We start from the raw sequence: 21,939 nt of genomic DNA on the forward strand, positions 1-21,939 counted from the left end.
TGTCTGGGTATTTCTGCTCTGTAATATGGTCAACTTTGTTTTTTTCCAGAGGAAATCTGAAGAAGCACTTGGTGCTCTTGAGTAGAGCAGCTGATAGTATATGTGATGGTGATATAGTGGACAAACAGATTCGTAGCAAGCAAAACTGGAATCTTCTTCCAACACAGGTGAGCACTTAATGCTCATTTTATGTGCTTTTTGGGTGTCCAGTGTAAAAGACTGACCCCTTGAAACTGATGTTTCAGTATAGACTTGTGACCTGTGTAGTTCATACTTCACGTGGCATTCTCTGTTCTGTTGGTGTTTCCCATACTTGTATTTTTGAACCCATGCTGTATTATGAGATGAAGTCTTCTGAAACTTGGAAAAGCTTGACCCTTCATGGAGCCTGGGAGCACGGTCACTTCTGCTGTGGGTTACAAGCTTACTCAGTTTTATTTATGTGCTTCCTCTCCCAGCCTCTCGCCAGGCCAGTGTTTCTCTCAAAGCCCAGAGGACTGAAGCACCAGCACTGTGCTTCTTTTAATGATACTGAAACATTGACAAGACTTGTGCTTAAAGATTCTGACTGGCATCAGAGAATGTTTCATAGACTAAATTGGAAGGGACCTCTGGAGGTCACCTAGCCCACCTCGCTCCTTAGTGCAGCTCCAAAAAGATGAGCTGCTCAGGAATTTATCTGGCTGAGTTTGTGTAGATCCATGGTGTTCTTCGGAAATGTCTCCTTCACTGTGTCCATCTGCTGGAGACTACAGCATGTATTTGTGTGAAGTCAGCTGTCTGACTGCACTCTAAAATGAGGAAAAATGGGAAATGAACAGGTGTTTCTTTTTTTTTTAAATGGCTTTTAAAACTCAGATAATCTCAGGGATATTTTAGAACATGGTGACAAATAGGGTGGTACAAGAGGTGACGCTGTAACCTAAAAAAGGGTTGAACAGAAACAAGCAACCAAGACAAGAGCTCTCTTAAAACAAGCTGTTTCCACTGTGGAACTGATTCACCACCCCCTTTCGTGCAGGCAAGTAGGGCAGTGTGTCACGGTGTCAGTGAGACTGATCTGGTGTGAGTTGAGTTTGGCACGTGTGTTCCTTTTTCAGGCTATTTATGCCAGTGTTCTCCCGGGGGAGCTGATGAGAGGGTACATGTCCCAGTTTCCTGTCTTTCCCAGCTGGCTGGGGAAATTTTCATCCACGGGCAAACACGATCGGATCATTCAAGAACTGGCAATGCACATGAGTCTCAGGTAGTGCTGACAGTCGTCTTCACCCGCCTTCCTCCTAGCGATACGCATGTTTGGTTCTTACGTAGCTCATTTACCTATCGTTAATTCCTGCTGTGCTTTGTACAAACTTAAGTGTATATTCTGTCAATATGTTTGTATGTTGTTAGTGACACTTTTTGGGGGCTTAATCTGGACAACAGACAGACTGTAAACACACTTTTAGCATAGTCAGCAGTACTGTGACTCTCTTTTCTCCCCCAGAAGTTGTTGTTTCTCAGTTTGGGATGTGTTTCCCCAGACTGTTGAGTGAACAGCTCTGTGGGTTACCCCGAGGCAGGGAGGGCAGAAGGAATGGCACAGCACAGCTTGCAGTTACCTCTTAAGGCAGCCAATTAATTACTTGCTGAGGGCCTTACCTACAGGCTCCTTGTGCTTAGAAGCGGGCGGTGGTGGCTGCACGGATTGACTTCCTGCTCTCAATGTGACACAGAACCCAGACGTGCAAGAGGACAGTGAACATGGAGTATCTGCCGTATTTGCGGGATGCGATTGTCCAGCCCTTGAAAGACCTTGGGGCAGAGGGTGTACAAGAAGCTATAACCTTCATGGACTCTTACTGCTTGATGAAAGAAGATATTGAAAATATCATGGAAATAAGCACGTGGGGAGGCAAACCCAGTCCTTTCTCAAAGCTGGATCCCAAGGTAAAGTTTACTAGTGATTTTTTCCTTCCATAGCTCTAAAAAGAAATCCTAGACTAACGTGTGGTATCGATGTGCTGCTGAAAGGCTGAAGTTGGTGCAGCTGCTTTCCAGAAGCAAGGTCCTGGCTCTGAGCTCTATCACCTTCGTGCCTCACGCTGCCTTTCTTACCACCGTGCAGAGGAGGAGGGACACAACTGTATTTGTTACTGTGTAGGCACTGAGTTAGGAGCCTGGCTTGTAGCTTTTGTCTTCTACAGCCCAGTTAGGCTGAACTGCCAGACCTGGGGGGACTCTGGTGCTTCTCTGGTATCTACCTATGCCCCTTCAGTGGGTGGGATCCTCACCTGGCACAAGGGGAGCTTGAGCTCAAGTTTCTGCTACAAACTAGGCAGGTGGGAGATCTGAACCATCACCTCCCCCATCTCAGGGTGGGTGCTCAGGAAAAGAGAAGAATCTCCTCTACTGATACCTAAACTTACACTGTCAGGTGTGTGTTTGCACCTGGTCTGAAGAGGCTGCTCCAGTGTGGCAGGTGTTCAGTGCTGCTGAGGGTGGCTTTGGTGTGAGTGACTTGGATTAGGTGGCAGCAGAACCGTGCTGAAATTCTTGGAGGCCCAAGCAAGAAGCACCTGGAGATGCGCAGTCTGTCTGAGGATTGTACGAGACCCATCTAAAATGAGCCTTCACCACACAGCTCTTAGCTGCTCTCTGTGTCCTTTTGAGAGTGTCCTCTTCTACAACTCTTTGGTCCCATCTTCCTGAAGGAAAGATGATGTGGAATCTCTAGCCAAGAGTTGGCTAGCTAACAATCTACGCTTCCTGAGCTGATACTCATAATGTTTCCTTCCACCCCAACAGGTCAAAGCAGCTTTTACGCGTGCCTACAACAAAGAGGCACATCTGACTCCATACTCGCTTCATTCTGTCAAAACATCTAAAAGGCAGTCGGGATCTGCGATGAGCTTAGAACTGAGTGAAGACTTGACTGTGGAAGAGATCCAGTCTGATGAGGATGAGCAAGAATCTGTTGAAAGTGATGCGATGATTAAGGTGACTTAAGTTTCCTCAGTGTTAAACTATCACACTAAACTCTTTTCTTGTTTTTAGTTACCTTTCTGGGACTTGTAACATCATCTGAGTGAAAAAAATTCTATTTCATAGTAGATATTGAATATATCATCTCTCAACTTTTAAAATCTTAACTTAAGACTTTTTCACACTACTACCAGTTATTTCCATCCATTGCCTTCTGCTTGAATATTAGGCCCAAGTGAGACGTCACTGTAAACTCATGAATAGGGCATCCAATGCCAAAACTTGGTCGTATTCTGGGTTTCTTTTAACACTGAATACATTTTGACTTACACTTTTGTCAGGTTGCAGTTGGATTTTTAACTGTCTGTATATTCTGTTTGCAGCAAAAAAAGGTGAAGTCTTCCAAGCTGCCAAAAAGAGAGAAAAACGAAGAAACGACAAAAAAGGAAGGCAAAAGAAAAGAGAAAACAAGACATTAAACGGAATAAAAGTCTTGCTCTGGATGTGGCTTCGCTTATCTAAGTTCTGGCAGGAACAGGAGAACGATCCAGTGACAGAGCCGGGGAAGGAGAACCAGTGGGTTCAAACTGCTCCTCTCATAGAGGTGATGTAGCCCCTGCACCCTCCTAACGGGCTACAGCCTTACAGGTGAGACGTGCCCTGGGGCACAAACACAATGGAAAGACAGTGCTTACTTACCTGGCATTTAGGCTAAGTCTTCCTAGGACTTCACTCTTTTTTTTTTTTTTTTTTTTTTTTTTTTTTTATAAATCCCTGACATTGTGGTGAAGTCTTGTAAATAGTACATGATGCACACACCCCCCAAATCGCGTATTTGTACATTACAGAAATTAAGCAGTGTATAAAATTACAATAAAACGTTTCACAGGAGTCTTTTAAAAATTTGGCTAAGTTCCTGGAGTGTTCTGTCTCCCCCTCTTTTCTTCCAAGGTTTTGGCTTTCCTTCACATCCAGGACGTGGCGTTATTCTTTTCCTACAACTTTCCTTTTGTTCAGTTCAAGACAGAGAAAAGCAGTGAGGGATTTGGTTCTGAAACTTGAGTAGCCTGTGCTTTTATGAGTTGTACCTTTAATCAAAACCAGAAAGGAATACTTAAAGAGTAAGAAACGTTTAATAGAAAATAGTCATAAAAGTTCAGCACCGATCTCAAAAAGAACACTGGTTTGGTTTTTTTTGCCACTTATGTAACTCAGAATGCCCCTTGCTTTGTCTTTGGTGCAGATAAAATGCACATTTTGCTTGGTAAGAAGAATTATCAATCAGTTTTATTACTTAAATCAAAGTACAAAATTTATCAAAAGCTAAATATTTACAGGCTATCACAAAATAGAAGTGACTTGGTGGTTGTTATTAAATCCTCATGGGGAAAAGATACGTGATGTAGTGATAGAGTGTTCCTTGCTGCTTGCCAGACACACGTGCAGCTCTGGAAATAGAGGCAGGTAGTTAGTCATAGCCCAAGATACAGACTGTGATAGCAAACTGCAAGGCTCTCAGACTGGAAGAAAAATTAACAAAAATAAGGTTATTGTGGTGTATATAGCTTACAGTATCACTTGTGCATTACTTTGATCTATAGCTAGCTTTTCACATAAGGTATTTGCACTAGTAAACCTACCTTCAGCTGTCAGAATTAATGAAGAACTAGATTAACTCATTTTCTGTTACATTCTTTTAACCAAACTGAAGTCTTGAATCTAAGTGTGTGGTACAGACAGAGCAGTTGTCTTATTCTTTGAAATAGGTGTATTTCAAGCCAATATTCTGTTGCTGTTTTCCTGTGTGATATTCTACATTCTGTTAAACACAGAAGCTAAGATCATGTAACCTGCATTGTAGATCTGTTCCTTGCAGCGAGCACACCGCTCTGCCTTCCTGGCTTAGATCTTTAGAAGGATTTGTTGATGCTGAGAACTGGGATTCGGGAACATGTTCCAAACCAGAACACGTTGCAGATGGTAAATGTGATTACAGAGGTAATGGCTGAGGGCAAATAGGCAATACAGCTGGGTCTTGGTTACCTGAGGCACAGACCCAGAGTTGGATTCTTGAACACTGCATTTCCCTTGCTGGGAAAGAAGCTCTGTGTCCTCTAGAATGAGCCCTGCTAAGTGGAAAAGAAAAAACAACCAAACAGGCTGTAGCACGTACCTGAATTTATTGGTCCCCATCTTCTGGTGTGAGGTACTGCGTGCAGTCGTTTATTTTCTTAAGATCAACAATGTTAATCCTTTCAGAACACATTGGACATATGTTTTCGGTCTGTAACATGCTGTTTTAAAAGAAGGGTGACAGGTCAAATGATAGAATTCTAACATTTTCAGATGATCAGCTGGGCCTGAGGCAGAGGGCATAGAGTGTGTCCTGACCTATGCTGTGTAACACACACAGACCAGTTTAAGTCTGGGTGCAGCCAAGTTTGGTTTGTTCGGTTTTAACATTTGAGAACATCCCAACAGGAACACTGCTGCTGTTTGCGTGGGCAGGCGGAAAATTTGGCAATTAAAACATATGCAGAGGAGCTTGGGGTAGAACATGAAGTTTCTGCAGCTTCATAGTTCCTGACATCTGACCAGAGCTATCCTGTCCCAGTCGCACACACATGATTACTGGGGACAAAAGTCACTAACACCCAGTAAGCTGTGTGGTTTGTTTTGGTGGCTGCTGCTGTACCTGTGTTGCCCCTGCCCCTCTATCAGGCCACCTTCTGGGAAGGTGCAGAGAACTCACAAAAGCCCCCTCCCATCCATCTTTGTTACTGCTCCTGCTGGAGCCCTGCATCTCCTGCTGAGATAATTATTTATCGTATGCATTGAAGAGTGATGTTCTGTGAGTACATTAGATGAAACTACCAAGTAAGGGATACTCCTCTTCTGTATCCTCCCCTTCCTGAGCTGTTACATGTTTTTAGTACCAAATCAAACATTTTGCTGCTAAAGTATGAACAAACATTGGAATCCTGCAACAGAAAACAAATCCCAACTTACTTTTTGAATTCTGAATAGAGGGCAGGAAAGTCACAGTGTGGGCAGACTGTCCAGTCGTCTCGTAGCATGTGCCGGCCCTGCATGCAAAAACCACAAGTAATTAAATGGCAAGTGCTGCCCTAGGCCCCTGGGCACTGAGCTTTATACCTGTCACTGTGGAAAATGTCCAAAGATTCTGAATTAAAAAAACCAAGCACACAACAGTGTTACTGTACTCTGATTACTGTGTCAATTCTGTAAGTAGAAAAGGAGCTCTCGGGGAGATATGCTGTTTTCATTGTCATTCCTCTTTTAAAAAAATGTATTGAATTACAACTTCTAAAATTCTTTTAGTTTGGCAGTTCTAGAATGTTATCTGTAGGTCTATGTCTAGACTAAATCTATTGGGAGTTTTGGTGTTGCATACAACATTCAAAAAAAATGCCCCCAAAGCCACACCACCGGGAGGTGGCATTCAGGGCTGCCCAGGCTGTGAGGGCAGTGACTGCCCTGCCCTTTGCCTCTTCCAACAGAAATTATTTCCTCTGTTTTGGTGTGGTTTTACTAATTTGCTTTTGATACAGAGAATTCAGATGTACCTTTTCACTGCTATAAAATGCAACAGCACTTTGAACTCTATTGAGGATTTTATGTTCTAATAGATGTGCAACAGTAGACTGTTTTGACACTGACTCCTAAAATATTTGAAAATGCTGCATTTCTAATGATGTTACAAATACCTGTGATGTAAATGAACTATAACCAAGACAGAGCCTAAGTAAATAACTTGAAATATACATGAATCTGTACTTTACATTTGGCCCATAAAGCTGTATTTAAGTCTTGGGTTTTTTTGTTAAGATAGTACTTGTAAAGTATACCAGTCATCTTATTCTGCTAAACCAATAGAGGAAATAAATAGATAATGGCTATTATTATTTTTGTAAGACTTAATTCTTTAGTTTTAATAAAGAATGTTAACTCCAACATTTGATTCCTGCTCAAGTTAATTTTGATTTTTCTGTAGTTCTAGTGTGATAAATCACTCAAACCTAGTAAAAATAAAGTGTTAATTACAGAGCAGCTAACCTTAGTATTAGGATTTTGTACTGATGCTGGGAACAAGGGGGTGCAGGGCTCTTCCCCTGGGAAATGTATCCCATCCATACCTTTTCAGCTAAAATTTAAAGTACATTCTAAACTATCCCAAGACAAAAAATGTTAGAACTTCTCATTTCTGTAAGACTCAGCAATATAAAATGCTGAGGTCAGTGGCTGAACCATTACTTAACCCTGGATGTGTCTACAAATTCTGTTAAATTCTAGGCAGTCCCCTAGTGGTGGGTTTTTTAAATTTTATTTGAAGTCTTGGCAGCCTGGAGTTTATGGGAGGAGAGAAGCTCCTGTGTGTGGAAGAGGGGGGGCACTAACAGCTCTGCAGTTACTGCTCTGAGCCCTGAGCAGAGGGCTGGGAAGGCACCAGCAGCGCAATCCTGTCTGTGCCTTCTCCCAAGTGCAGCAGCTGCACCAAATGCTGCTGTGGGTGGCAATGAAGGACACTCTATGATAGTTAAGGACAACAAGAATGGTTTTTACCAATTTGGTAACGGCCTAGAAAAAAAACTCCCAACGAACAAACCCACAAAACTATCTAGCTTGAATCTACCAGAATCTTGAAGAGCAAACAAAAGATGTTCAGATGAACTTACTTATTTTCAGAAGGAAAGAAAAGCTTTGTGTTGCTTCTGAGAGTGCAGAAAGCAGGGGAGACACTTACAGTTGCGATGCAGTAGGGGAGGTTGTTCTTGCAGCCGGGACACAGAAGTTCACACTCCGGGAGCTGGAACGCGCAATAGGGACAGGCTGTTGTTGGCTCCTCTGCCTCTGTTGTGTCTGGACGTCTACAAGAAGTAAGATACAAATGTGAATAAAAACCTCAAGCACTTTGAACTTGAACAAAGATGTTTTACAATGCCTTTGCTATTTAGCACGTGTTTTTTCTGTGAGTTATTTGCATAGCTTCCAGTTGCTATTTTGTATTCTACCAGATGTTTCCTTTTAACTATCAACCAAGCTTCATCACAACTTTGTAAACTCAGAAATAGGTTATTTTTCCATCTAATTACAAACAATACAACCTTTCTAAAAGTATAACAGATCATAATACTTTAAAATCTTTCAAAGCTCATAATCTGTATGTATAGAACATAAAGCTATGGTTTCTCTGGTCCAGTGTTTTTCTGTCATAGGAGTGACCAGTAAGAAATAAAGCAACAAGACATAAATTGGCATCCTGGTAGGATTATACAGCTTCTAACTCTGCCTTTTGCAGGCTTGTTTTCACCCAAGTGTGGGTCAGAATGGTGGTCCTCATCCAGCCATCACAGCACCTATGGAGAGGGGAGGAGACCTTTTTTCAGATTTCTTATGTGACCTTAACATTTAATCTTCCGTGGAACATCTCTAGGTGAAGAGCTTAGATTCACTTTTAGCATATTTTCCAGTGATAAAGGACGCATCTTTTCTCATGTTTAACCTAGGAACCGTGGAGACAATTAGATGGCTTCCAGAGTTATTTCAGTACGTAGCCTAATTTCTCAGTTTACTGGCCTAGGCACGTACGTTTCCCTTGCAAGGGCCTGTTCCTTTGTCTCAAGAAATCTGAGGTATGAATAAACATGCTAGATTAGGAATGCATCAACATCACTTTTAACAGTGATGTCATATTTTAGAAGTTCCTGGAATGTTCTAGAAATATTAATAAGCTGGCAATAGATAAGAACTTTGCACGACTTCAAAAAAAAAGTGGTTAAAAGATACCGAACAGAACAGGATAAACAGTTGTCACAGTCCACATCTGTGGTAACCTACTGCTGTTCTGCACACTCATAAGGGAAAACAATGCAATGTCACAGCTTGTGTGTAATATTCAGAGTGAAACAGGCCTGAGCCAGCTTCACAGAATTCTGGAAGAACTTTGAGACCCAGTGACAAAAAAATACAAGGTTGGGGGGAAGCCAAAGCAAGGCCTAGTGGAAAGAAGTTTCCACATACAAGATGGTGGACTATGAACTGCTGTTGCTTAGGATCTTGCAATTATAATCTGTGCTATGAAAACAACAGTTCTTTCTTTAAAAACAATCAAAGCAAATCAAGTAGGCTGGAACAGCAACTCATTCTGCTACTTTATCAATCTATGGGTTGTCTGCATCTTAAATGCAGCATGTAGTTTTGGTCCTGCCTCCTCCAAAAGACTTGTGAGTTTCAGATAAGGTCCCAAAGGATCATTATCCATAAAAGAACAGCTACATAAGGGGAGACACTTGAGGTCCTGAAAAGCTTTGACTGATAGAAGGGAAATAAGAAACAGTTAAAGGTCTATAAAATCTCAAGTAGCACACAAAAGGCTAGATGTCTCCAAGAGGAAAACTAGAAGGCACTGCACTAAAGTAGCTAGGGAGCGGCTTCACACGGTGCTACTGCTTCTCACAGGAGTCAGATCCTGCTAAGAATTTACATGGCTTCAAGCAGAGAGATTGGATAAGCTCATGGAGAACTTAGAGACTTAATAAATACCTAAAGCACTCACAGGGGATCAGCAAGCCCCTCAGCCTCAAAAAGGTTAAAGCCTATTAGAATAAATAAGAAAAGCATTACATATGCTTGCCCTGCTCTTACATGCTCACCTACGCATCCTGCTTTGGCAGAAAATACTGTCTAGGGTCTGTCAAAACAGAACTTCAGATAAGGAAGAAAACGTCAATAATTAATCTTTTTTTTTTTTTTTTTCATTCTTTTTTTTCCCTCTTTTGCCATTAAAATCATTGCATATTTTAATTGAAGTGAGTAATTTTCCAATTTTTTGGTCAGGCTACAATTGACAAATCAGTTTTTCACACAGCCTTAACTGAAAGACCAATTTATCACTTGGACATAATAGGAGGGGAAACAAAACAGATCCTGCTAAGAATTTACATGGCTTCAAGCAGAGAGATTGGATAAGCTCATGGAGAACTTAGAGACTTAATAAATACCTAAAGCACTCACAGGGGATCAGCAAGCCCCTCAGCCTCAAAAAGGTTAAAGCCTATTAGAATAAATAAGAAAAGCATTACATATGCTTGCCCTGCTCTTACATGCTCACCTACGCATCCTGCTTTGGCAGAAAATACTGTCTAGGGTCTGTCAAAACAGAACTTCAGATAAGGAAGAAAACGTCAATAATTAATCTTTTTTTTTTTTTTTTTCCATTCTTTTTTTTCCCTCTTTAGCCATTTACTCAATAGCCTAAATCACAGAAGAGGAGGATGCCACTGATGCTGTAGTAGCGAACAATTTTACACGCACATTCCTAACTAGAGAACAACTAAAGCTGTGAGGCTGCACTCAGTCTGTATGGACGAGATAGAAAATGCTACTGCTGGTTAGGAAGCATTTCATTGCAGTGAAGGTTTTATCTCATCTAAGGGAACAGAAGAGGCTTCAGTTTTCAGAGAAGGGGGGAAGTGGTTCTCAGCCTTCCAAATTTGAGGTGGTGAAATAATATGAAAATGGGATAAGGCCCATAGGCTTTCTGAGCAAAAATAACATTACAAATAAAGCCTTGATATTGTGTACATTTGAAAGTACAGATTAACAGTGCTTACCTGACCATTGCTTCAATTTTCTTTTTGTATTTAAGATCTATCTTATTACGATACTCGGGTCTCATCAACATGGCAGCAAAGCTGAAGGCTGAGTTCTTCAATCCTGCTCTGTGACACTCGATTACAGTTGAAGTCAAAATTGGCACAATGTCTGTAAGAGAATGAAACAATGTCATCAAATATTTATTCACCAATATTAATGTTGAAAACTTTTGAGCTAAATTTTGAGCTAGAAAGGTACTGATGAAAAATGACGATATTTTTCTTTTCTGATGATACACAGTTGTGCAACCTGTGCAATTCCTGTAACCCTGGACAAGAAAATCATGGTTCTACCTCTCACTGCCTTGCATTTCTGAAGCTCAACATGGCAGCAGGAATGTTTTGATTCTAACCATTTCTCCTAAGCCTGGTCTGCACCATTTAGAGTCTACATTTTGGTCTACATTTGCCATGTACCCAAAAGGTATATTCAAAAAAAGACTGAATGATTAATATTTTGTGATAAAGTCACAGAACCCATCAGTAAATTGCATACGATCCCCAGGCTGTGTGTGTGGTTCAGGCAGCTCAGTTCTGCAGTTCTGTTGGGTGAGTGCAGATGGAGCTGCTGGTGAGGAACCCATCCTGGAGGCCATGTATCAAAGTGCTGTCCATCAGAGGACGGCAGAGCATGTTCTGTATTTACACTTTGTCTTGTGCCCTATAGGATCATTGGAGGAGAATGTACCATCTAATGGGATGATTAATGAATTGTCCTGTAGAGCACAGCACTTACGTGATGGGAACTTGCTGATGTTGTTGGCTACCCGTATCAGCATACGTGCTCCCTTCATGTGATCACCACGTTTCACATGAGTCTGGAATACAACAAATGTATCAAATTAATTGCAGCCTTTAGAGAGTAATTTCTGCAGCCTGCTCTTGGCATTCATCCTTCTGGGAGCTGCACGCCCAAGGCTCTCTCACAAAACTGAGCAGAGGTGGGTAATGCACGAAAGAACAGACCAGAGACTTGATGGCAGCTCTTTCCCAGAACAGTCCTTCTGGCCTTCAGCCCACCATCTGCCTGCTCTTGCCTCACGGCAGGTAGGGAAGGAGGGCAGAAAGCTGGCTGTGGGCTGAATGGACATCCTGATGGGCCAGGCCTTAACTACAAGAAATCATTTGAGCCCCCCTGCTTAATTTCATTTACAGAAAAGCAGCAATCTGCTTAAGAATACTAACAACAACAATAACAACGCATAATAACACTAGCAGCTTAACATGTTTGTAAGTATGAATGCAAAAGAAATCCAGATATAGATTTATTAATTATTCAGTATTTAGAAATAATATGCTACTCAGAGGCAGAAACAACCAAAAGGTATGGATTGTCCTTGTTAGCATGCACTTGGATTCTCAGATACAAATTATATGACAAAGTAATTTATGTATAGAGATCATCCATATATACAGGTCTATAAATCAGAGACTGTGCAATTCATGCATAAGTTCAGTTTCTCAATTTATTACCTTCACTAAAATGTAGCTGTGTAGAATCATAAGGTTTGTAGCCATCTCAGAAGGAATTTTAATCTTCTGCGTCTTTAACTCTGAATACATACTGAAAAGAACATCATGTGCATTTCGGTAGTTTCCTTAAAAACAAACACTGAATGGTGAATTTAATTTTTCATAACAATTTCTTTACTAATGATATATACGGAAGCTGAACAAGAAGTTATGTCGATTCTTAGAGCAAAACATTTGCATGACAATTTCTTTGGAAAGTCACAAGCAGTTGCTTGTCATAGCATCAGACAGGGAGTTCAATAAGGAAAAAAAAGTCAGACCTGGAGAAGTCATCTAAACAGTAGCAAAATACATGTGTGGCTGACAATTTCATATAATGAATTTTTTAAAATGGAAGATGCTGTAGCCAATATATTGCTTCCACAATAAAGAGAAAGGAGCATTTAGAGATGTCACCTCTTTTTGTTCTTCAATGTCAAATATTCAAAATCTGTTCTTTAAATATCAATTTAAAACACTTTTACTTTATCATTTGCTTTGGCAACTCCTTGCCTCTGCAACAAAACAAATCCAAAACCTTTTGGAGAGATAATTAAAATCTGGATGTTAATTCATTAGATCATACTGCTTCAAGGTTACTATCAAGGATTGTCCAGAAACCACTGAATTTCATTAAATTTTCAACATGGCTGAACACAACCAGTGCTTAATATGGTTAGTCTGCTCTTAGCTAGTTGGTTGTTCTTGCTTTGGTTTAGATTGGTTTGGTTCTGTCTTTTTTTTTTCATTAATAAAGTCATACTCTTTGCAGTTGGGGGCATTTAAAGAAAATTTCAGATTCAGTTATGTCAGCAAACCTTTTTCCACCAGCTCTCTGTATTTGTCTATCAGTAAACATTTTTACTCTATAGAGTATTTGTTACGTGCTATTACACACTATAATTCAATCAATCAGTGAAATTTGTATGAGGCAGCTAAATATCACTCCAGAACTAGTTGCTGGAAAACATTAATTTTTCATGCTTGTCATTCTGACTCTTAGTATAATGGGATCAGTCTTCAAATCGTGCTTACATAAAAACAAGTTAAAGGAAAATTGCACACAAAATGGCATACCCAAAGGAAAATACCAAACAGTTTGACTTTTAAGGAAAGAAGAAACTATATTGGTGTAAACTTCAGAACCAAGCTCACTGAAATCCCTGAAGGGGGATGTCCCCTGAAGGGACATAATCTAAAACTGTGCCTCTGCAGAGGAAACGGTTACTGTGAGATGGCGATTTTAATGAGAAAAATATTGTGCTTATTGTACACTGCTGCAGAACACATCTATACTATTAGGGAATGCAAAACACAGTATGTGATACTGCATTTTAAATACAAGTTCTCAGATTCAAAGAAGCTAGTAAAAACTTAAACCCTTAAGCCTTTACGCTTCCTGCAGATATAGTTAGCACAAATGCAAGGCCGATTGCTGGCTCCTGCACCGGGGACCCCCTGCAGCGCTACAGGCTGGGGGCAGAGTGGCTGGAGAGCTGCCGGGCAGAAAAGGACCTGGGGGTGTTGGTCGACTGTCGGCTGAACATGAGCCAGCAGTGTGCCCAGGTGGCCAAGAAGGCCAATGGTATCCTGGCCTGGATCAGGAACAGCGTGGGGAGCAGGACTCGGGCAGTGACCGTCCCCCTGTACTGGGCACTGGTGAGGTCCCAGCTCAAGTGCTGTGTCCAGTTTTGGGCCCCTCACTACAACAAAGACATTGAGGGGCTGGATTGAGTCCAGAGAAGGGCAACAAAGATGGTGAGGGCTCTGAAGCACAAGTCTTATGAGGAGAGGCTGAGGAAGCTGGGGTTGTTCAGCCTGGAGAAAAGGAGGCTGAGGGGAGACCTTGTCGCTCTCTACAACTACCTGAAACCAGGGTGTAGAGAGGTGGGGGTCGGTCTCCTCCCAAGTCACAGGCGACAGGACAAGAGGAAACGGCCTCAAGTTGTGCCAGGGGAGGTTCAGGTTGGAAATTAAGAAAAATTTCTTCACCGAAAGGGTTGTCAACCATTGGAACAGGCTGCCCAGGGAAGTGGTTGGAGTCACCATCCCTGGAGGTATTTAAAAGATGGGTAGATGTGGTGCTGAGGGACATGGTTTAGTGGTGGACTTGGCAGCGTTAGGTTTATGGTTGGACTCTATGATCTTAAAGGTCTTTTCCAACCTAAACAATTGTATGATTCTATGATTATTCACTGCTACAATGAACTGGGAGATCATGCTGGCCAAGTGTTTAAGGGATTTTCCACTCCACAGCCCAGTGCTGAGGAGCAGACCATAAATATTAATTTGCCTGGGCTGTTCCTGAGGCTGCTATTTTTCCTTTATAGATGTTCTTCTTGAACTTACTTGAAATGAAAAGCAAGCAGTGTTATGGTAGGGCTGTTGCCATGGCTACAGAGGAGAACAAATAATGGAGGCAATAGCTACTTTGCTTCTAGCCCTGTCCCTTCTTATCACATTTTTCCATTTCTAACTTCCGCTACCTATTACAAGGGCAAGCAAGGCTTAAGTAAGCAGATCTCTATCTGATCCTGCAACAGAAATTATCTCCCCTGCACACCTCCCACCGAAAAAAATCATGTACAAAGACCAAAGGAGCAGTAAGTCAGAAACCACATGTAGAAACTGCCATTCTAAGACCTGTGATATACAAAAAAGTAAAGTTGCAGGCAACCTTAATCACTCTGTTTACTAGAATGTAATAAGGAATGCAGATATTTTCCACAATTTTCTTTTTTCCAATATTTAACATACAGCTATGAGTCCCAACTTTTTCACAAAGTCTACTTCAAATTCAAAATTAAAATTAGTGTCAGAGATGCTGTCATATCAGGGAAAACAGACTTACCTGAACACTGCTCCTCCCTGGCAATTATTATAGCAGTTCTGGCAGCTTCTCTGTATTGCTTTAGTGCCATGTATAGTCGGAATAGGTACTTGGCATCCTTAAGTAAAGAACACAACAACAATTAATACTGAATACCTACTGCTGTATTCCCTTTCTTCACTTGCCCATCTCACTGCCACATTCTTCAAAGAAAGGGGACAAGCTGGCTGGTTTTGTGAAGAGCTCTTTGCATCAACACGCTTTGGCTACGCTGCCTTCCCCTGCATTAGGACAGTCCAACAAACACCCACGTCAGGGACCCCCACTGAGTTATGGCAGTTTGATGCCAAGCCCTGTCAGTATGGACACAGAAACCCGCAGGCCACTGGGCACACAGAGAGTTGTACAGGTGGAAACCCAACAACTTCAGGTGTGTAGGCATTTATGGTGTCACAAAAGAACAAAAAGACTCCTTTTAGAAATCAAAATTTTGCCAGAAATGTTTAAATCGTGTTATGGGTCTAGATGCAAACATTGCTTAGTGTGGGTAAGAATGACAAAATCTGGCCAATAAAGAGTGTGTTGTTCTGGGACCAGATGGCAGACATCCGAGACAGCTAAAAAATTGAAAATTAACGGGACAATCAGCTAACAAAATGCGTAACATTTATAATTTGCTACACTAAATACTTTCAACATATTACAAGATTCAACAAGGGCAAATGTAGCAAAGGGTTCATCCAAGAACTTGCAATCCAACAGCAGGAGAATTAATGAAAGAACTTAAAAACAAAACTTTAAATTAAGAAGATGGCAGCATTGAAAAAAACAAGTTCTGCTTTTGTAAAGTGTACTCAAATCTCTAGCAGGCTAGTAAAAAAAAAAAAATCAACAAGAGAAACAATAATTAATCTTCCACAAGCATTTTGAGAAAAAAGAGGTCATTCCTAAAAATATAGCTAAAATGCAAAATAAAATGACCTTGCTTATGATGAAAGGGAACTAATAAGTGAAAAAACCAATTGGTATAGGGGCTAGTGCCACTGTTTTATGTCTTTAGCGGTGATTTCTAAAATGGGATCAATAAAAAGTTAAGTCTGTACATGATAATCTGTAAACTAGTAAGTCAAGATTAAATTAAAATGAAATGTTGTATATAACGGTATGGTTCCAACTTAAATACACAAATCAGAAAAAAAAAAGACACTGGTAGCTTTATAGACAGCAAAAAACCCAATGCAACTAATTCTGCAATATTAGTAGTAAAACTTCTCTGTTAAAATAGTATAAAATGTCATTAAAAAGAATTATATTAATCAATGTTGTGCTGTTTGTTCTCTGGAATACTGTGTGGGGTCTGTATATAAGTCTCAAACATATAAAAAAAAGGCAGAAATTCAAAGGAACAGAAAGACATATAAAGACATTTCCTTATAAAGAAGATGACTGCAAAAATTAACTTCCTACTTGAGAGGAAAGGAAAAAAAATGACCAAAAAAATGACAGAAATAAAAGTGAGAGAGAAAGACCGGTATACAGAAAGAAAAAAGACAAGTAAAATTCTTCCTTTTAACTCACAATATAAAGAAAAATATTAAGTGACCAAAAGTAATAACTTTTAAGCTAATGATGGAGCAGAATTTTTAATTTATAATGAAATAATGATCTGCATAATAAAGTAACCAAAACTACTTGTATTAATGGATATTATTTATCCACTGTATAACTGCCTTAAAAAGGAAAATTTCTGTTCCCTGAGTTGAGTAAAACAAAAATTATTATGCATGGCAATTACAATGCAATTCTTCCCAACTTCTGATGACCACAGATGGCCGTTCCACTAATGACAGCAGAAGGCTGCACTTCTTCCCCAACCGGGCTGCTTCTCTTTTTAATCCTGCCCTAGCACAGACCAGTGGTCTTATATGGTATTTGCCATGTCCCTAATTATAATTTACTTAAATAACATATTTAAATTACATACATGGCAGCCATATGTAGAAAAAATATACAAGTAGAATGCATTTATGAAAAACTAGGCTCATGTTTTACTTTCATATTCTTATGTTCAGAGTTAGCCATTTTAAAAGCAAAAAATGCAGGAAGGAATTTTCGACTGACAACACATTTCCTAAGGTCTTTGGAAAAAATCATTATCACAATCTAACTGATCTTAATATTAGATCACCATGATTTTAATTTAGTTTTGCTTTTTAAAACACATGTACTTAGAAAATAGGCACACAGAATGCAGCAGAACCTTGCTAGGTAACACTCCCTGAAAAATTACTGTAGAACACATATGACAAATTAAGAATCCTTACACGTTAGAGTTAAATATGATAGTTGATATAACGCATTTAAGAAATAGTTCATGATTAGTCAGACAATAGTGTAGAAAAATTTTGGTAAGCATAATAATTTTGATAATTTGGTACTTCATTAAAATCCCAACACAATTGTTGGCTGCAAAAGATTTAAAGCAACCAGGCTGCTGCGAGTGATGATCTGGTTTGAAGATCAGCGCTGAAGGGATTAGCAAGTTTCTGCTGCAGGGCTACTTTTAAGTTCACTCTTACTTTCAGCTTTACAAAAATAACACCACATAAAAGCAGCTCTCTAAAACCAACCTCATTTGCTTGATAATTTCAAAAATGCTATGTCCATAACAAAAGGATAAAGATGAACTGTCTTTTAAGTAGATTTTAAAAACAATTATGTATGATTTGATAAAGTAAAATTTTGTTACTCACTGAGAGAGACTATGGCAGATTGGATTAAAGCATTCAGAAGAACAAGAGAGAGCTTTTAGTCAAGGAAAAAAAAGCTCTACACTGAAGTTCAAAACAAGGTTAATTATGGCAATTACAGCATTCACAAAATTCCCAAATGTTTTCCAAGATCTTCAGAATCTCTTCACTACAGAGATCATAATGTGATTCCCTCTTCCAGTCCCATGCAGACAGCTAAGCTGTGGCTCTTAGAAAAGAGAGTGGATGCTACCATTTCTGTCCACCCAACTTTCAGCATAAATATGAAATTACTTTTGCTTACACTGATGCTGCACAGACTTCTCATCTAATGCCTCAACAGCTTAATTCTCTCCTGGTCTCTTGCAGTTAAATTTCATTTGTTTCACTATGTTTTGCTTCTCTCATAGTTTTATTAATATTCCCATTTCAAATTACAGGTAAATAATAAAAGGTAAATAATAAAGAGATAATATTAGGGCTGAAACACACTTACTGCACCAAGACCACTTAATCTCCATCATTACTAAACCCTACTCCCCTCAGTAAGGCAGAACTTATTCTACCAGACATACCATTTTGCACCTGAACGTATTTTCTGTGAGTCTGTATGAGACATTAAATTCATTGACTAAGGAATTAATTGCAGACTGCAATGTCTGCACCTGAAGCCTGGCTTTCACAGCAGAAAAACATGGGTGCAGCACCATTTAGCTCACCCTCAACCTCTGCTGTAACAGGCAGTAAAACCTGAAATGGCTCAGCCACTTAGTTCCATGAACTCAAGCTCAAATATGACTGAGGTACCATAAGTTCTGTGGACATCAAAGCCAAAAATGGACTGTGAAAAGGTACCAAAAGCTCTATGGACATCAAAGCCAAAAATGGACTGTGAAACCTGCTTCTCTATAGCTCGAACTCAGAGAAACCAGACAGCCCATCAGCAGTCACTCTGCAAGAGAGCTGTTTGTCATCTCAACCTGAAATGCTGCTGTTCTGGTGTCTAACATCATATTTACAGTGGACATTTTTAATCTGTCCTGGAAAAAAATCATACCAAGGGAATATGGTCAAAATCTACTTCTTGTATTGTATATATAGCACAGATCTGATCTATGTTCTGCTTAGTTTGTGAACAATCCTCTTCTTTTATTACCAAACCTATGGCAACAAATACATAAAAATCTGTCAGTGAGTATCTTCCAACTCCCAAATTGGTATATACAACCTGCTTCTCTATAGCTCGAACTCAGAGAAACCAGACAGCCCATCAGCAGTCACTCTGCAAGAGAGCTGTTTGTCATCTCAACCTGAAATGCTGCTGTTCTGGTGTCTAACATCATATTTACAGTGGACATTTTTAATCTGTCCTGGAAAAAAATCATACCAAGGGAATATGGTCAAAATCTACTTCTTGTATTGTATATATAGCACAGATCTGATCTATGTTCTGCTTAGTTTGTGAACAATCCTCTTCTTTTATTACCAAACCTATGGCAACAAATACATAAAAATCTGTCAGTGAGTATCTTCCAACTCCCAAATTGGTATATACAAGAGAGGAAAAGATGAAATAGTCCACCACTCTGCCAAAAGCCTTTTAGTACACCCAGTGAATAGTTTGCTTTTAACACAAGAGAGGAAAAGATTAAATAGTCCACCACTCTGCCAAAAGCCTTTTAGTACACCCAGTGAATAGTTTGCTTTTAACAAAGGAGCAGGAAACCCAGAAGAAAGGGTCCTTTCTAAATTTTAATAATTGATCACAGACATTAAAAGAAGCCTCATAACACAGAGCAGCTCTTATCTCAATGGTCCTTTCTAAATTTTAGTAATTGATCATATGACATTAAAACAAGCCTCATAACACAGAGCAGCTCTTATCTCACAAAGCACCTCCTAACAGTATAAAAGAAAAAAATGTAAGGTTCTAAGGATCCAAAGAAGATTTTCTATTTACAATGAGTGAAAAACATAAAAATCCACAGTATTTTATTCTCCTATTGTTAATCAAACTTCTACCAAACTTGGTAGGAAGGTCTGTCACCAAAAATCTTCAAACCTATTTACAGTGATGAGTGAAAACATAAAAATCCACAGCGTTTCATTCTCCTATTATTAATCAAACTTCTACCAAACTTGGTAGGAAGGTCTGTCACCAAAAATCTTCAAATGTGCTTCCTGTTTTATTAATTTTTCTATCATAGTTTAAATATATAATTTTATTCTCCAACACAGAACAGAAACTGTGTTTTAGTTTAGAGAACTACAGCCTATATCTGCACATGAAACTGAATCTATGAATAATCAATTCAAACTTTAAACAAAATACTTCTACATAATAAGAAATCAAAAAAGAAAGATTTCTTTTTTTAAAAAATAAGGTTTAACCATGATATGGACATTCACATGAAGTCGTTACGTTTCCAAATGATCTCAGTGGTAAATATTTGAGTTGCTTTGGGCTAAGCTAGATTTGAAAACATGGTCATTAATCACTTCAGAAGTCAACAGGGAGCTGGCAATTTTGAAAATCTGTGTACAACTGTTTATGTCTAATGCTGATGTCTGTTTACTACCTTACTTCCTCCCAGTGCAACAGTGGAACAATGTAAGGAACTAATGTAGCCTGATCATCTTTGGCTTTTTGTCCTTCAACTCCTATTTACTACCTTACTTCCTCCCAGTGCAACAGCTAGACCAATTCCCCGCACTACAAGAAAAGACTGCACGTGGACTGTCCTCAGTACAAGGGTTAATGTGAATCTCCTCTGTCTACTACCCACTTTCATGAATCTTGGAGAAAGATGATCATATCCAAGGTAGTTACTTCCTTTCTTATCTTTCTGAAACTGAAGTTACTGAGTGAATGACTCAGAATGATCATCTAACTCTTGCCTCTTAGTGAAACCAAGCTAAAACACAATCTGTGTCTACCAAAAATTTTAGTACCAAAAATTTTAGTACAAAATAAGCTCAAAAGATCTTGTAGCACAGCAACAGGACACAACAGCAGTGACAAAAATACAATACCTTGGGCATGCCATCACTCTCTCCCATAAGATAGTCTATCAGCTGATTTGTTAGGGCTTCATCTTTTGCCCGTCCCACCTATTAAATAAAGACAGAAAAAAATATTATATGAAAGAGAAAGGAAAAATAACTTACTCATAAGGAGGATTTCCATAAAACCACTGAAACTAGATAGATTTAAAACACAGGGGGCTTTTTCTTCTGTGTGTTCAAATGAGATGATTACATGGTTCATCAGCTTTGACACACAGGAGTTCATATTTATTTTCTAATGTATTATGTCAGGGGATTATAACTAAACAGATCTCTACCAGCATGAACTGTTCCTCTGCTTCAGTGTTGGGACGGTCTCTGAATCTAGGCCCTGTGAGCTGAAGCCTGCAGTCACAAAGCGATGTCCATCAAACCAGCACAATTTATGTAACAGAGGAATATTCGGTCCTGGTCACTAGAACAGAGCCAGCACTATCTGGCCAGTTGAAGTGACAGTCTCAAAAATATGGTTGAGGTGATGAGATTCCACACGGACATATATGGCACAACTGCAGCAATAGCCTCTGGGTTTTTTCATAGCCTTTGGTTTATTCATTTGGACTGAAACAACTGGATGTAGAGGAAAGCATTAGAGACCTCAAATTTCAGTCTTACAAGCCCTGCCAACAGCTCTGTGAGATGGAAGGCCTCAGGAGCTGCTGTGCCAGCTCTAAGCAGAGTCAGATCTACTGTTTAAGAGTTTGAAAAATCTCTACTAATACCTAACAAGATTTTCAAAGCTGTGGGTTCTTCAAGGGAACAGAGGCAGTCTGAGCATGGGTTGGACAACAGAAAGTGAAAGTCGCAGTGGTCGCTTAGATGGAAGCTGGCTATGGGCCTGCTTAGGCAGGTTTCCAGCATTTCCTAGAAGGGAATCTCAAGAACCACACTAGATTCACACATAATGAGCTGGAGACCTGATGACTACTGAATTTTGGAGATCACGAACAAAATAACTAAGCAAAGATTGCTTCACCCCAAATTCCTTTTTTTTTTTTTTTAGGGGCGGAAAATATATTTTTAGAGCTAGTAATGATGAAAACCAAAAGGTTTTAATCAGTAAGATATCAGATCTGTATCAGATCAGGATCAGTAAGACGGATACTGCAAATGGTTTTCTGTCTGACAGAGGAAGCTGCGA

General features: G+C 39.7%; 2 protein-coding genes across 3 annotated transcripts in view; one reads left to right on the forward strand and one right to left on the reverse strand.

Moving 5' to 3' along the window:
- The window catches only part of RFC1 (replication factor C subunit 1), a 42,246-nt gene extending 35,307 nt beyond the window's left edge, over positions 1-6,939 (forward strand). For both annotated transcript variants that reach the window (XM_014957801.1, XM_014957802.1), the window contains 5 exons: positions 50-167; positions 1,101-1,246; positions 1,716-1,929; positions 2,788-2,979; positions 3,348-6,939. In XM_014957801.1, the coding sequence (XP_014813287.1) occupies positions 50-167; positions 1,101-1,246; positions 1,716-1,929; positions 2,788-2,979; positions 3,348-3,443 (766 nt within the window). In that variant the 3' untranslated portion in view covers positions 3,444-6,939. The remainder of the gene's footprint in view (positions 1-49; positions 168-1,100; positions 1,247-1,715; positions 1,930-2,787; positions 2,980-3,347) is intronic.
- Positions 4,286-21,939, reverse strand: part of WDR19 (WD repeat domain 19) — a 45,959-nt gene continuing 28,305 nt past the window's right edge. The window contains exons 29-37 of the mRNA XM_014957800.1: positions 20,766-20,843; positions 15,004-15,100; positions 12,114-12,238; positions 11,377-11,458; positions 10,599-10,749; positions 7,730-7,853; positions 5,974-6,050; positions 5,138-5,258; positions 4,286-4,412 (exon numbers count right to left, since the gene is read on the reverse strand). Of these exons, the coding sequence (XP_014813286.1) occupies positions 5,144-5,258; positions 5,974-6,050; positions 7,730-7,853; positions 10,599-10,749; positions 11,377-11,458; positions 12,114-12,238; positions 15,004-15,100; positions 20,766-20,843 (849 nt within the window). The 3' untranslated portion in view covers positions 4,286-4,412; positions 5,138-5,143. The remainder of the gene's footprint in view (positions 4,413-5,137; positions 5,259-5,973; positions 6,051-7,729; positions 7,854-10,598; positions 10,750-11,376; positions 11,459-12,113; positions 12,239-15,003; positions 15,101-20,765; positions 20,844-21,939) is intronic.

This window comes from Calidris pugnax, unplaced genomic scaffold (assembly GCF_001431845.1).
Source record: "Calidris pugnax isolate Ruff unplaced genomic scaffold, ASM143184v1 scaffold349, whole genome shotgun sequence".
Taxonomy (NCBI): Eukaryota; Metazoa; Chordata; class Aves; order Charadriiformes; family Scolopacidae; genus Calidris; species Calidris pugnax.